We start from the raw sequence: 14,536 nt of genomic DNA, 5'->3' as shown, positions 1-14,536 counted from the left end.
AGGGCAACAATTTTCCTTTCACTCTTGTGACACAGACATCCCCCACTGGACCTCTTGGTGGGTCTTGGGGAGTATCCGGAATCGTGATTATTCAACGGGTGGTAATGTTTTAAAATAAAGGTCCTACAAAAGCTCCAGAAGAAGCCACGTTTGTGGTGAAACATGTAGAGGCAACCATTATTTTGTAATATGACCATTGGGCTATCTAAAGCCCTAATTGTATAAGTCGTTTTATACTGTTTATGTATCAATACATTTTGCATTTTTTGTATAATTGATTATTTGCACCTTACTGCCCCCTTGGAGCCTATACACTTTTCTGGAACATGTAACATGTTCCCAAAGGTGAACTTATCCTTTAAATGTAACTGTATCCTAATCATTTCCCTTTGGGATTAATAATTAAATTAATCTGAACCCCCCACTGCAGATTTACGCTGATTATTAGAAGCGGATGGCCCTAACCGGCCCAAAGGGAGTTGGGGTAAAATATATCAAATGTTTTTTTCCCATCTTACACGAGACACGTCTGTTCAGCTGCACTGTCAGGATTTTAATTTAGGGATCAATCATCCACTGCCCACCAGGATCATGGGAAAAGCACTTGCAGGATGGCACATGCAGCGAACACACAGACATAAGCAATCAGGTGTACCTGAGTTGGGGACGCCCTCCCCAGAGAAGAGTTGTTAGTGACAGACTGAGAAGACAGACTGGAGGAGACAGGAGATTTGTAGTGGTTAGGAGATATTTTGTCAGTGGATAACCTATTGGCCTTTGTGTCAGCAGGTGAGCAGCGTGCAAAGATTTTCGGAGACGGTAAGTTATCGTACACATCTGCTTCATCATAAAGCACTTCTTCTTTGTTTCGGTTATAGGACGAAGCAAAGTCCTCATCTGGTCTCCACTGAAATTACACATACTTGAACTGTTAAAGAACATGCAAAGACTGAAAGGCAGAAAGTCAATAAAACAGATTGCAGAGAAAGCTTGATTATGATGACAGCCCAAGCATGCATCTAGGACAGAATCCAGCCAATAGCCACACAGAACTGTATAGAGAGTTGGTAAGAATGACAATTATATTAATACAACATGGCTTTTTATGATCAACTATCCAGAAAATATCAACTATAAGAGCACCACAGTCAATAAGAGTACAGTACACCTTTAACTGCACCACCACCAGTGGGGTACTAGACAGTAAAGTCACCCCACATGCATGGTTCCGCACACTGTTGCTGCAAAGCCCAGTGCAGATAAGCAAATATTTACCTTTATGAAAATCCTAATTTGCATATCGCTAGGTACTCTTCACCGCCACATCAATGTCACAAGGTTGGGTGATTGGATGCTCAGGTACCAAGTATTACATTATGGAACGTGGTGGGAAGAGCCAACTTGTGTAGCCCATACGTGGAGATCCAGTGGTCCCATGGGGCTTTCAGGGAAGGATTGAGAAATTTATGTACACGCAGGTTTCCGTGGCCATATGTTCATTGTTGTATGCATGCGTGTGTGTCAAAACAAGAAAAAAGGAAGGCACATACACTATATTGTCAAAAGTATTGGGACACCTGCCTTTTTTAGCATCCCAGTCTTAGTCCGTAGGGTTCAATATTACATTGGCCCACCCTTTGCAGCTATAACAGTTTCAACTCTTCTGGGAAGGCCGTCCACAAGGTTTAGGAGTGTGTCTATCGGAATGTTTGACCATTCTTCCAGAAGCGCATGTGAGGTCAGGCACTGATATTGGACGAGAAGGCCTGGCTTGCAGTCTAATCTCTAATTCATCACAAAGGTGTTCTAGCGGACACACAAAGCAAGGTCCATAAAAATTTGGAGGAACTTGACTGGCTTGCACAGAGTCCACAGATGAATTAGAGCCGAGACTACGATCCAGGCCTTCTTGTCCAAAATCAGTGCCTGACCTCACAAATGTGCTTCTGGAAGAATGATCAAACATTCCCAGAAGAGTTGAAGCTGTTATAGCTGCTAAGGGTGGGCCAACTCATTATTGAACCCTACGGACTAAGACTGGGATGCCATTAAAGTTCAAGTGTGTGTCAAGGCAGGTGTCCAAATACTTTTGACAATATAGTATATGTACACATTGGAGAAAAAATACAATGCAGGTAAAATTGTACATCTATACTGCTTGACTATTAGGTGGGTAAGCAGCACCCGAATCCCACCATGCAATGTGGATTGCCCATCATCCCAGTGAAAGGTGTAATTTTTGCATAGCATTCATTTTCCTTAGTAAAACACGGGACCCCTTATGCCCCAAAATAAGGATGAATGAACCTAACCCCACTCCCAAGGTCTTAGGAGTACTGGAAGCTCTCAGCCTGTGACTGTGGCACCATATGTGCAATACTTTATTAGTGTTGGTATATGTCTATGCCTTACGGAGATAACAAATGTGTGTGTACGTTCTTTCTTACCAATCCATTAATACATGGAACATCATCATAATGAAGAGCCAGGCCACTGGGGCAGGAATAGCCATTTGTAGGGGCTTCTCGATAGGGCCTAGTCGATATTACCCTTCTGTTCATAAAACTAAAAGTGAAAAAACAAAGGGAGATGTATTACTGTGACAACAGGAGTATTTCAGTCAAATAATGTTTACATACTTATCCGAACATTTTAGCTGATTAGTCTTTTTATCATGTCCCCATACTTCCCCATTGGAGAAGTTGGAAAGTTTCTATCATAGAAAAGGCATTCAATGTGCACTCCTGAGAATTTAGATGCTAAACTTTCATATGTACTGGTTCTATGAATTTGTATTGGGCTTTCTGTACATGGGTGTAAGAAGAAAGCCAAACACAACATGCTTTCCGCATTAAAGCTGATGTCCAGAAATTTGGCAAATTTTGCAGGTACCGTATTTGCCGGCGTATAAGACGACCCCCTAATTTTCCAGGAAAAATTTTGTTTTTTGGATATACTTACTGTAAAAGACTACCCCCTTCCAGTGGCGGAACTACCGCCATAGCGACCCACGCGGGCGCTATGGGGCCCGCAGCCGAGTGGGGCCCGGCCCGAAAATCTGACTGCAGTCCCGACCGAGTCTCTCTCTCTCACATCGGTATAATCAGTGGCGGTGAGAGAGAGACTCTGGTCATTACGCTGCGCTGGAGGGAGGAGGTGGTTGCTGCACTGGTTGCTAACGCCTGTGCCGCTTGGCGTGTAGCAACCAGTGACATCACGGCTGCAGTGCACCCCTCCGTGTTCAGTGCTGAAAGCGCGGGAGGATTTCACTTCCTCCTCCTCCTCCAACCTCCGCGCTACAGCTCTGTCTCCTGGGGCCCAACAAAGCTGAGCTCCGACCGAGGCCGCCCCCTGACATAGCAGAGAGGGACACATTTGCAGCAACTGAGAGGGAGAGCAACAGCATCTGAGAACAGCAGCCAACAACAGAGAGTGGTGGCCCCGGTGAGCAGCAGGAGGCTGACTAGAAGGAACAGCGCGAGAGGGAGTGAGAGAGAAGACCTGACCTGAGCAGCAGTGACATCCTCCTAGTCCCAGAGCCTGCACACCTTCCCCCAACGTCTGCTCCAGCTGTGCCTGTCAGCAAGAAAAAACAGGCTGACCGAGGACAGAGGACAAGGATGGTCTGGAGGTAGGTGCATCACACAAACCTACCCACAGACAGGGGCTGGGGCAGGGTGTACAGGAAGGACTGCAGGCCAGCTTAGGGGGTCAATTTCTCTCTCTCTTCCACCCCCCTCTCTCTCCCATCCAGCCCCTCTCTCTCCCATCCAGCCCCTCTCTCTCCCATCCAGCCCCTCTCTCTCTCTCTCATCCAGCCCCTCTCTCTCTCTTCCATCCCCTCTCTCTCCCATCCAGCCCCTCTCTCTCTCTCTCTCTCATCCAGCCCCTCTCTCTCTCTCTTCCATCCCCTCTCTCTCCCATCCAGCCCCTCTCTCTCCCATCCAGCCCCTCTCTCTCCCATCCAGCCCCTCTCTCTCTCATCCAGCCCCTCTCTCTCTCTCATCCAGCCCCTCTCTCTCCCATCCAGCCCCTCTCTCTCCCATCCAGCCCTTCTCTCTCCCATCCAGCCCCTCTCTCTCCCATCCAGCCATTCTCTCTCTCATCCAGCCCCTCTCTCTCTCATCCAGCCCCTCTCTCATCCAGCCCCTCTCTCTCTCATCCAGCCCCTCTCTCTCTCTCATCCAGCCCCTCTCTCTCCCATCCAGCCCCTCCCTCTCTCATCCAGCCCCTCTCTCTCCCATCCAGCCCCTCTCTCTCCCATCCAGCCCCTCTCTCTCTCATCCAGCCCCTCTCTCCCCCATCCAGCCCCTCTCTCTCTCCCATCCAGCCCCTCTCTCTCCCATCCAGCCCCTCTCTCTCCCATCCAGCCCCTCTCTCTCCCATCCAGCCCCTCTCTCTCCCATCCAGCCCCTCTCTCTCTCATCCAGCCCCTCTCTCTCTCATCCAGCCCCTCTCTCTCTCATCTAGCCCCTCTCTCTCCCATCCAGCCCCTCTCTCTCCCATCCAGCCCCTCTCTCATCCAGCTCCCATCCAGCCCCTCTCTCTCCCATCCAGCCCCTCTCTCTCCCATCCAGCCCCTCTCTCTCCCATCCAGCCCCTCTCTCTCTCTCATCCAGCCCCTCTCTCTCTCATCCAGCCCCTCTCTCTCTCTCATCCAGCCCCTCTCTCTCTCATCCAGCCCCCCTCTCTCCCATCCAGCCCCTCTCTCCCATCCAGCCCCTCTCTCTCTCATCCAGCCCTCTCTCTCTCATCCAGCCCTCTCTCTCTCATCCAGCCCCTCTCTCTCCCATCCACCCCCTCTCACTCCCCACTTTCTCTCCCATCCACCCCCTCTCTCTACCAACTCACTCCTTCTCTCTCTCACCCCTTCTCTCTCTCTCTCATTCTCTCCCACCCCTTCTCTCTCTCTCTCTCCTACCCCCCTTCTCTCTCACCATCACCAAGCCCCTCTCCCCTGCCAAGTGGACACTGACTAACAGGTGACAGCTAAGCATGAGCTCCAGCGTGTTCGCATGCTACACGTGCGGAGCCCGCCAGGAAGTCTGCACGGCACTGCGCTAATCACAGCCAGGGAGATATTACCCGATCTCTGCAGCCGAGCATCGGGACAATGTCTCCCTGGCTGTGATTAGCGCAGTGTTGTGCAGACTTCCTGGCGGGCTCTGCACCATGCAAACACGCTGGAGCTCATCCTTAGTGACAGCAAGTGGGAGTTAGTGATCCCATCCCTTCCTAAGCACTGCCACTTAACCCATGCCCCCAGCACTGCCAGTCTGCCACTGACCTCATCCTCCTAATGAAGGACTACAGGTCCCAGCATTGGCCCCTCAGAGCTGAAGATGTGACATGCTCCCCCAATGGGGGAGTAGGAATCGGGTAGGTCAGTGTATTAGTCGGGTAGGTCAGTGTATGTGCAGTTTTTACCCCAGATGTGTTGTTCAATGGCATTAGTTCATTTTTTTTGGAGGGGGGGGCCCCATACAGCATTTTGCTATGGGGCCCTGAGATTTCTAGTTACGCCCCTGCCCCCTTCCTACTAGTCTTTCTGGAAGCTGAGGGGTAGCCGGAACAACCACTGACAGGAACAACCGCTGACAGAAACAGGCTTTTTTCAAATCTCACTGTGCCATTACATTACATTACATGCCTCCACTGTGCAATCACTCGCCCCCACTGTGCCATCACTCGCCCCCACTGTGCCATCACTCGCCCCCACTGTGCCATCACTCGGCCCCACTGTGCCATCACTCGGCCCCACTGTGCCGGCCAAGACGATCTCCCTACCTTATTTTTTTGTAGATTCCGTCTTCCAGGCTGCGGGCATCCATGATTCAAAAGCCGAGGATGAGAAGGAATCCGTGATAGGCGGAACACTAAACAGAGGCCCCGCTGGGAAAATTTGTGTTCCGCCTATCATGGCACAGTCTGAGGAGGAGGCACGGCTTTCAAAGCATGGATGCCTGTCCTCGGCGTATAAGACGACCCCCGACTTTGGATGCATTTTTTTGCATCCAAAAAGTCGTCTTATACGCCGGAAAATCCGGTACACTAAATTAAGTCCAGTTAGGTGCATGCCACCTGCAGGACTTCTCTCTATTACTTATACGTGACAGGTTTATTGCACTCCTGAAGGATACACTCTGACTGTGAGAGGAGAGAAGCACACAGATCAGCTATGCCCACCCATCCCCTCTGCTGCCCATTCACAGAAGCCTTTGTATTTTGTGAATGAATCAACATAATACAAAAGGCATGGGTGGGTGGGCATAGCAGTTCCAGTGACTCTGATCTTGAAGGAGCTGAGACCACAGCAAGCAAAGTTTTCTTCCTGGAGTGCAATAAACCTGTCAGTTGTAAATAATAGAGACAAGTTTAGAAGGCAGCAGGCACCTAGTTGGACTTAACTTATGATATGCATGCAGTTTTTATAAAGCAGCTGAATTCCTGAAGTTCAGCTGTAAATGACTTGCGTTTAAATGTGCTTGAGATGCTTCTTACTTGCTCTTGAGTAACTTAATGAAATCTTTGGCTTGCTTTTGTATAAATGTTACATTTACACATAGTAGGTACAGAAGCAATTTAGATGCAGCATGACAGGAAATGTTGCATTTACCAGAACATGATGCAAAGCAAGCAGAGAAATAATAAATATAACTAGTTTATCATTATTGATTTACTAAAGGCAACTAGACTGTAAGCTCAGGTGCACCCATTTTCCCTAGAGCGTAGAAAATATGGCAATCCAATCATGTGCAAGCAAAAATACTGCACTTGCAGAGTCCAGTCTATTGGCCTTCATTAAATCCACCCCACTGTGTTCCAAATCCTTCCAGCTTTTCCACAAAGAATCTGATCAAGAAAAAAATGTCTTTGATTATTTATTATAGAGTGGTACCAGAATTACAATATGAATCAGTACTGTATGCCACATGGCTATTAATTAAGTATTGTGGCCCAGATTCACGTAGATGGGCGCAAAAATGTGCGGGCGTAACGTATCTCATTTACGTTACGCCGCCGCAAGTTTTTCAGGCAAGTGCTTTATTTACAAAGCACTTGCCTGTAAAGTTGCGGCGGCGTAGCGTAAATCACGCGGCGTAATTCAAATTCGGCGGGTAGGGGGCGTGTATCATTTAAATGAAGCGCGTCCCCGTGCCAAACGAACTGCGCATGCGCCGTCCATCAAATATCCCAGTGTGCATTGCTCCAAATGACGTCGCAAGGACGTCATTGGTTTCGTCGTGAACGTAAATGACGTCCAGCCCCATTCACGGACGACTTACGCAAACGACGTAAATTTATAAATTTTTCGACGCGGGAACGACAGCCATACTTAACATTGGCTGCACCTCATAGACCCAGGGGAAACTTTACGCCGGGAAAAGCCTAACGTAAACGTCGTAACTTTACTGCGTCGGCGCGCGTACGTTCAGGAATTTGTGTATCTTGCTAATTTGCATACTCGATGGGGAAATCGACGGAAGCGCCACCTAGCGGGCAAAAAAAAATTGCATTTAAGATCCGACGGCGTAAGAGGCACTACGCAGAGATACGACGGCGTATCTGGAGATGCGCCGTCGTATCTCTTGAGAATCTGGGCCTATGTTTCTGTGTGTTCTCAGTATGTTCCCCGGGTGCTCCTATGAGGTGTGGAAAGGCTGGAGGAGAATCAAGATGATGTTATCTCCCTCCCATCACATTTGTTATATCAGACACTCCCTCCTCATAAGTAACAGAAGTTGTTGACTTTTATATCTGCTATATTTTACCAGTAATAACCCATACACGTGGGGTAGCTTCTTTGCATACGGTATCTGCATGAGATTATGCTCACATTTTGCTATTTTATCTCTTTTTGGTAACCTCTGTTGGTTTTTGGGTTTTTTTTTTTTAATGTGAGCTTTGTATTGAAGCTACGGTTTTTGTGGGTTTTTTTTATGTGAGCTTTGTATTGAAGCTACGGTTTTTGTGTTTTTTTTTTTTTTAATGTGAGCTTTGTATTGAAAACCTACAACTTTCAATAAAAAAGAAAAAGAAGAAAAAAAAAACTTTTTTTTATGTATGCTATGTATTGAAAACCTACAACTTTCAATAAAAAAGAAAAAGAAGAAAAAAAAAAAAAAAACTTCTGTCGGTTTTTGTGTTTTTTTTTTCATGTGTGCTATGTATTGAAAACCTACATCTTTTGATAAAAAAATAAAAATAAAAAATAAATGAAAAAAAAACCTGTCGGTTTTTGTGTTGTTTTTTTTTCATGTGTGCTATGTATTGAAAACCTACAACTTTCAATAAAAAAAAAACAGTCCTGTCGGTTTTTTTTTTTTTAATGTGTCTTTTAAAAAAATGAAAAAAAAAAAACTGTTGTAGGTTTTCAATACATAGCATACATAAAAAAAAAAAAAACACAAAAACCGACAAGAGGTTTTTTTTTTTTTTGAAAGTTGTAGGTTTTCAATACATAGTATACGTAAAAAAAACCCACAAAAACCGACAAAGAGTTTTTTCTTTCTTTTCTTTTTTTTTTATTGAAAAGTTGAAAGTTGTAGGTTTTCAATACATAGCAAACATGAAAAAAAATGTCAGTTTTTGTGTGTTTTTTTTTCATGTGTGCTTTTTTATTGAAAGTTGTAGGTTTTCAATACATAGAATACATAAAAAAAAAACACAAAAACCGACAAGAGGTTTTTTTTTTTTTTCTTTTTTTTTTATTGAAAGTTGTAGGTTTTCAATACTGAAAACCTACAACTTTCAATAAAAAAAAAAGAAAAAAAAAAAAAACCTCTTGTCGGTTTTTGTGGTTTTTTTTATGTATTCTATGTATTGAAAACCTACAACTTTCAAAAAAAAAAAAAAAAAAAAAACCTTGTCGGTTTTTGTGTGTTTTTTTTTTAATGTGTGCTATGTATTGAAAACCTACAACTTTCAATAAAAAATAAAAAAACCTGATTCACTGTTACATGTCCAAAGCTCAAGAAATGTTCTGGTCACGAAGAGGGTCTTTGCCAGACATTAAGTTATTAAAACAGGGGCCAATGACAGCAATTCCGATCTCATTACATCAGGAAAATACTAATCAACGCGCAGGGTGTCCGCTTTCTTACTCCCAAAAACTGAGAGAACACATATCACATTTACTCTGAGCCGAAATGCAGAGAGGCTCTGCTTGGCCTGCAGTTCACATGTTATCCACAGGATGGCAGTGTGAATAAGAGAGACAGGACATTCCAGATTTTATAAATATTAGGGAGAATAGCAGTTTAGTGGAAGGAAGATTATATGTCTATTGACTTTATTTTCTTGAAATAAGACTACAGGGAACAGACGCAAAAAATAAACCAAAATGTGGTTTAATGCAGGTCTCTACAACTAAAGCAAATTAAATAAGACAGAGAAAAATTAAACTAAAGTCTTAATGTATAAACATATCACTTTTAAATGAATTAAACTAGACATTAGAATTTCTACCGTAACCCATTAAAGCCTGCTTTAGTAAGTAACTTCCAGTTAAGAGGTGAACTCTTGCCAAACCACATAAATACCCAACTGAAACACCTATACATACGTACGGTTATGCCTTTAAAAAGATTTGTAAAAACGCACATAGTCCTGTAATTTATCTACCCCGGCCTGTGATATCCACTACATTGCTAAAAGTATTGGGACGCCTGCCTTTACACACATGAACTTTAATGGCATCCCTTGCCATGAGTTTTACAGATTTATGATCAACAATTTGGCACCTTTTTGGCACCAATTCTTGTTAGGCACACAGTCAGGGTGCCGGACTGACCGGTAAACAGCTTGGGGGGAGGGCGCCCCCCCATAAAAATGACACCTACGATAGGGCACAATTCCTCCCACTGACACCACAGATCGGGCACTGTTTTTTCCCACTGATGTTGGGACTTTTTCTACTCCCAATGACCACAGCCTGGCACCTCAAAAGTCTGAAGGACAGTAAACTAGGCCTTTGTTTATAAAGTTTGGAGACCCCTGGTGTATAGTATTGGCACTGATCACTGTATTAGTGTCACTGGTGATGTCAGTGGCAGTCAGTCCCCCTCCCCCTAGCGTCAGTTAGTGTTAGATTGTCTGCGACACTATCGCAGTCCCACTATAAGTCGTTGATCATCGCCATTAGTAGTATATGAAAAAAATACAATATACATACCATAGTTTGTTGATGATATAACTTTCATGCAAACCAATCAATATACACTTAATGGGATTTTCTTTGCCAGACATGTAGCAGAATACATTTTGGCCACAATTTATGAAGGAATTACATTTTTTTTTATTGGATTGGTTTTATAGCAGAAAGTTAAAAAAAAGTTTTTTCCTTTTTTCAGTGTTTTTGTTTTATAACGAATTAAAAAAAAAAAAAAAACGTAGTGGTGATCAAATACCACCAAAAGAAAACCGCCATTCTCAATATAAATTTTGCTTTGGGTACAGCATTGTATGACCATGTAGTTACCCGTTAAGTAGCGCAGTGCTAAATAGCAAAATTGGCCTTGTCATGAAGGGGGTAAAATCTGCCAGAGTGGTTACACAACAGAAAGTGAAAGACAGGTCTCCAACTGATACGTAGAACTACCTCTGATTTATATAAATTCTTATTCCAAAGGACCAACATACAATAAAGGCCCCTTCCACACGAGGCGGACTCCTCGTTGATCTCCGCTGAGCTGGCGGATGACAAGCTCCTCTCTGCTCACTGAGCGGGGAGGGGCTTGTTGGGCGCCGCTGTTTCCTTTGGAGCGCTCTGATGAAAACGGACAGCATCTCACCCGATTCGATATGGACGGATGTGGACGTATCCCCATACGTCTGTTTTTAGCAGGTCGGAACGGGTGTCAGCGGACATGTCTCCGCTGACATCCGACGCTCCATAGAAATGCATGGAGCGGCCGTTCAGGTCCGCCAACAAAACTGACAGGCGGACCATGAACGGTCCGTCCGTGTGAAAGGGGCCATATTGTTGTAAGTAACATCACTTGCAAGCTCAGAGTAAACATATGAAATTAGTGCAAGTTTATCAGTGGAGAATAATATTACCTGTCAGAAACAGTGAGGATGATTGTAGTTACTTGTTTTGAAATAGAATATGATTATTGCCGCTGACCTGGCTTAGAGGGACCCAACTGGGCAATCCTCCCACATCTATGGGTACCTTTACCATGTGACACATCAACTTACCAGAAAGACTGCTTAGCAGTTTGTATGACATTGGCAGTGGTGTCCACATCAATGTAGTCATAGTGCAGGGCTCCAGGGTCAGTAGAAGAACCAGTTTCAGCCAATAATATTCCTATCCAACGACCCATGTCTTCTGAAGAAGTCGCCTACAGCAACAGAAGAGAAAATAAAGAAAATAAGTGAAGAACACAAAAGTGTATAACACATACAGGGGTAGATTCAGGTAGCATTACGGCGGCGTATCTCCAGATACGCCGCCGTAATTTGAAATCTGCCTCAGCGTATCGTTACGCCGATTCTTAAAGGCAGATACGCAAAAAAAATAGGCTTCCTCCGCCGACGTAACTTGAATGGGGCGGCGTATAATTGTGTGCAATATTACATTGCCCGCTAGGGGCGCTTCCGTTGTTTTCAGCGTAGAATATGCAAATTACCTAGATACGCCGATTCACAAATGTACGTACGGCCGGCGCAATTTATTTACGTCGTTTACGTTAGGATTTTTCAGCGTAAGGTTGCTCCTGCTATTAGGTGGCGCAGCCAATGTTAAGTATGGACGTCGTTCCCGCTTCTAAATTTGAATTTATAACGTTGTTTGCGTAAGTCGTTCGCGAATAGGGCTGGACGTAATTTACATTCACGTCGAAAGCAATGACGATTTGCGTCGGAATTTCGAGCATGCGCACTGGGATTTTTTCACGAACGGCGCATGCGCCGTTCTTAAAAAACGTAAAATACGCAGGGTCATCCTAATTTAAATAAAACACGCCCCCTCAACATCATTTGAATTCTAAGCAGACAGGTGTAAATAGCCATGCCAATCCTTCTAGTAAATGCAAGAGATGCCAGAGCTCCTGCTGGTAGTCATTGCAGTTTCCACACTTTTCCAGATCCTTGTTGTGGTCGGACAGTTTTGGGCATATAGGGCAGTGGTCTCCAAACTGCGGCCCGAGGGCCGGATGCGGCCCTTTGCTTGCTTTATCCGGCCCTTGGAGCACTATCCCTTCCAATGATATGAGACACTATTCTGCCATCTGACACCACTAACGGGGGCACTATTCCCCCCTATGATACCAACAATAGGGCACTATTCCTCCCCCTAATACCAGATGTTTACTCCCACTGATGCCAGGAAAATGTTCACTCCCGCTGGCCAAAGTCCGGCCCTCCAAGAGTCTGAAGGACAATAAACCGGCCCTTTGTTTAGAATGTTTGGAGACCCCTGATATAGGGGTTGATTTACGAGGCTTCAGAGGTATCTCAACTCCAGCAGACAGAGAACAACCCTGGAGGAGCTCTGTACCAGGAACGTGCAGTGGGGTTAGTGGCTGGTGAGGCACTGGCTAGTATCAGAGCCAGATACACACAGGTTACATACGCCACAAATGTTAGAGCGAGAACAATAATTCTAGCACTAGACCTCCTCTGTAACTCTAAACATGTAACCTGTAAACATTTTTAAAGCGTCGCCTATGGAGATTTTTACATACTGAAATTTGGCGCCATTCCACAAGTGTGCGGAAATTTTTAAAGTGTGACATGTTAGGTATCTATTTACTTGGCGTAACATCATCTTTCATAATAAGGGGCTGGATTCAGAAAGAGATACGACGGCGTATCTCCTGATACGCCGTCGTATCTCTGAGTCCGGCCGGTCGTATCTATGCGACTGATTCAGAGAATCAGTTACGCATAGATATCCCTAAGATCCGACAGGTGTAAGTGTCTTACACCGTCGTATCTTAGGCTGCAATTTCAGGCTGGCCGCTAGGTGGCCCTTCAGTATTTTTACGCGAGGAATATGCAAATTAGTATTTACGCCGATTCAGAAACGAACGACCGCCGGGTGCTTTTTTTTTTTACGTCGTTTGTGTTCGGCTTTTTCCGGCGTATAGTTACCCCTGCTATATGAGGCGTAGCTAATGTTAAGTATGGCCGTCGTTCCCGCGCCGAGTTTTGAATTTTTACGTCGTTTGCGGCGGATTTTCGAGTGTGCGCACTGGGATGTTTTCACGAACGGCGCATGCGCCGTTCAAAAAAAACGTAAAGTACGTGGGGTCAAGCAAAATTTAAATAAAACACGCCCCCCACATCCACATTTGAATTAGGCGGGCTTACGCCGGCCCACATACGTTACGCCGCCGTAACTTAGGGCGCAAGTTCTTTATGAATACGGAACTTGCGCCCAAAGTTAGAGCGGCGCAACGTATCTAAGATACGTTAGGCCGGCCGGACAGATACGCCATTGTATCTGAATCCGGCCCACGATATACATAAAAAAAACAGTTTCTTTCCCCCCCAAAAAAATTGCTGCGCTAATACTGTGTAACAGAAAAAGTTGCAATGACCACCATTTTATTCCATAGGGTGTCTGCTAAAACAATATATATATATATATATATATATATATATATATATATATATATATATATATATATATATAAAATGTTTGGTGGTTCTGAGTAATTTTCGAGCAAAAAATAATAATTTTTACATGTAGGAGTGCCAGAATTGGCCTGGGTGGCAAGGGGTTAATTAGCATAAGTAATATACAAATAATTATTATATGTTGTTTTTAAGGCAATTTACTATATTTTCAAAAATTGCACTCAAGCAGGTGGCTTAATGGACAAATTACTGAAGTTTGAAGTTATAGCTTCCAACCAATAATTTCACAGTAAAAAGATAAATAATAAATTATTAAACTAAAACATAAAGCAATAATAATATATTATTTGGCTTGTACCTTTTCAGCAGCAGCAGATTCTCATACCCCCTCTTAACGGTGTAAGAAAAACATGTATTTCCTTGTAGTTAAGAGGGCTGGGCTGGGCGGGAGCATTTGTCTTTTAGACACATTCCCTCTTCTATGACACTGCAGTGAGAGGCGTGCCTCCACTGCAGCATTTTTATTGGACAGCTTGGGCTAATGGTACTTTACCATTGGTCCAAGACGCCAAGCACTCAGTGCCTCTGACAAGAAGTGAGGAGAGGCACTGTGAGCTCATCCTCTCAGTCTGCTGCAGAGTGTGCCAGCTTGTATTTAACCACTTAAGCCCCAGACCATTTTGTTGCTAAATGACTGGGCCACTTTTTGCGATTCGGCACTGCATCGCTTTAACTGACAATTGCGCAGACGTGGCTCCCAAACATGCGTGCTCAGATCACATGACCTGACAAAGGGGTAAATCCCTGAAACATGTAGTCCTTGACTGATCTCCGGCACCTTCCCACACCATCCACTCCCCACCTCCCATTGCCCTGTGGACAGATGACTGTCCAGAGTCTGCCTGTGATTGCCGCTGCCTTTCGTATACACAGACCCGGAAGCAAG

General features: G+C 44.8%; 1 protein-coding gene across 2 annotated transcripts in view; it reads right to left on the bottom strand.

Annotated features, from left to right (window-relative positions):
- Window positions 1-14,536, bottom strand: part of AFAP1 (actin filament associated protein 1) — a 241,582-nt gene that overhangs the window by 18,466 nt on the left and 208,580 nt on the right. The window contains exons 11-13 of one of the 2 annotated variants that reach the window (XM_040335377.1): window positions 11,203-11,348; window positions 2,448-2,565; window positions 656-907 (exon numbers count right to left, since the gene is read on the bottom strand). In XM_040335377.1, coding sequence (XP_040191311.1) covers window positions 656-907; window positions 2,448-2,565; window positions 11,203-11,348 — 516 coding nt within the window. The remainder of the gene's footprint in view (window positions 1-655; window positions 908-2,447; window positions 2,566-11,202; window positions 11,349-14,536) is intronic. The other variant, XM_040335378.1, reaches the window with a different exon arrangement.

The sequence above is a fragment of the Rana temporaria genome, chromosome 1, assembly GCF_905171775.1.
Source record: "Rana temporaria chromosome 1, aRanTem1.1, whole genome shotgun sequence".
NCBI classification, from domain to species: domain Eukaryota; kingdom Metazoa; phylum Chordata; class Amphibia; order Anura; family Ranidae; genus Rana; species Rana temporaria.
This window is presented reverse-complemented; position numbering and strand designations above follow the sequence as displayed.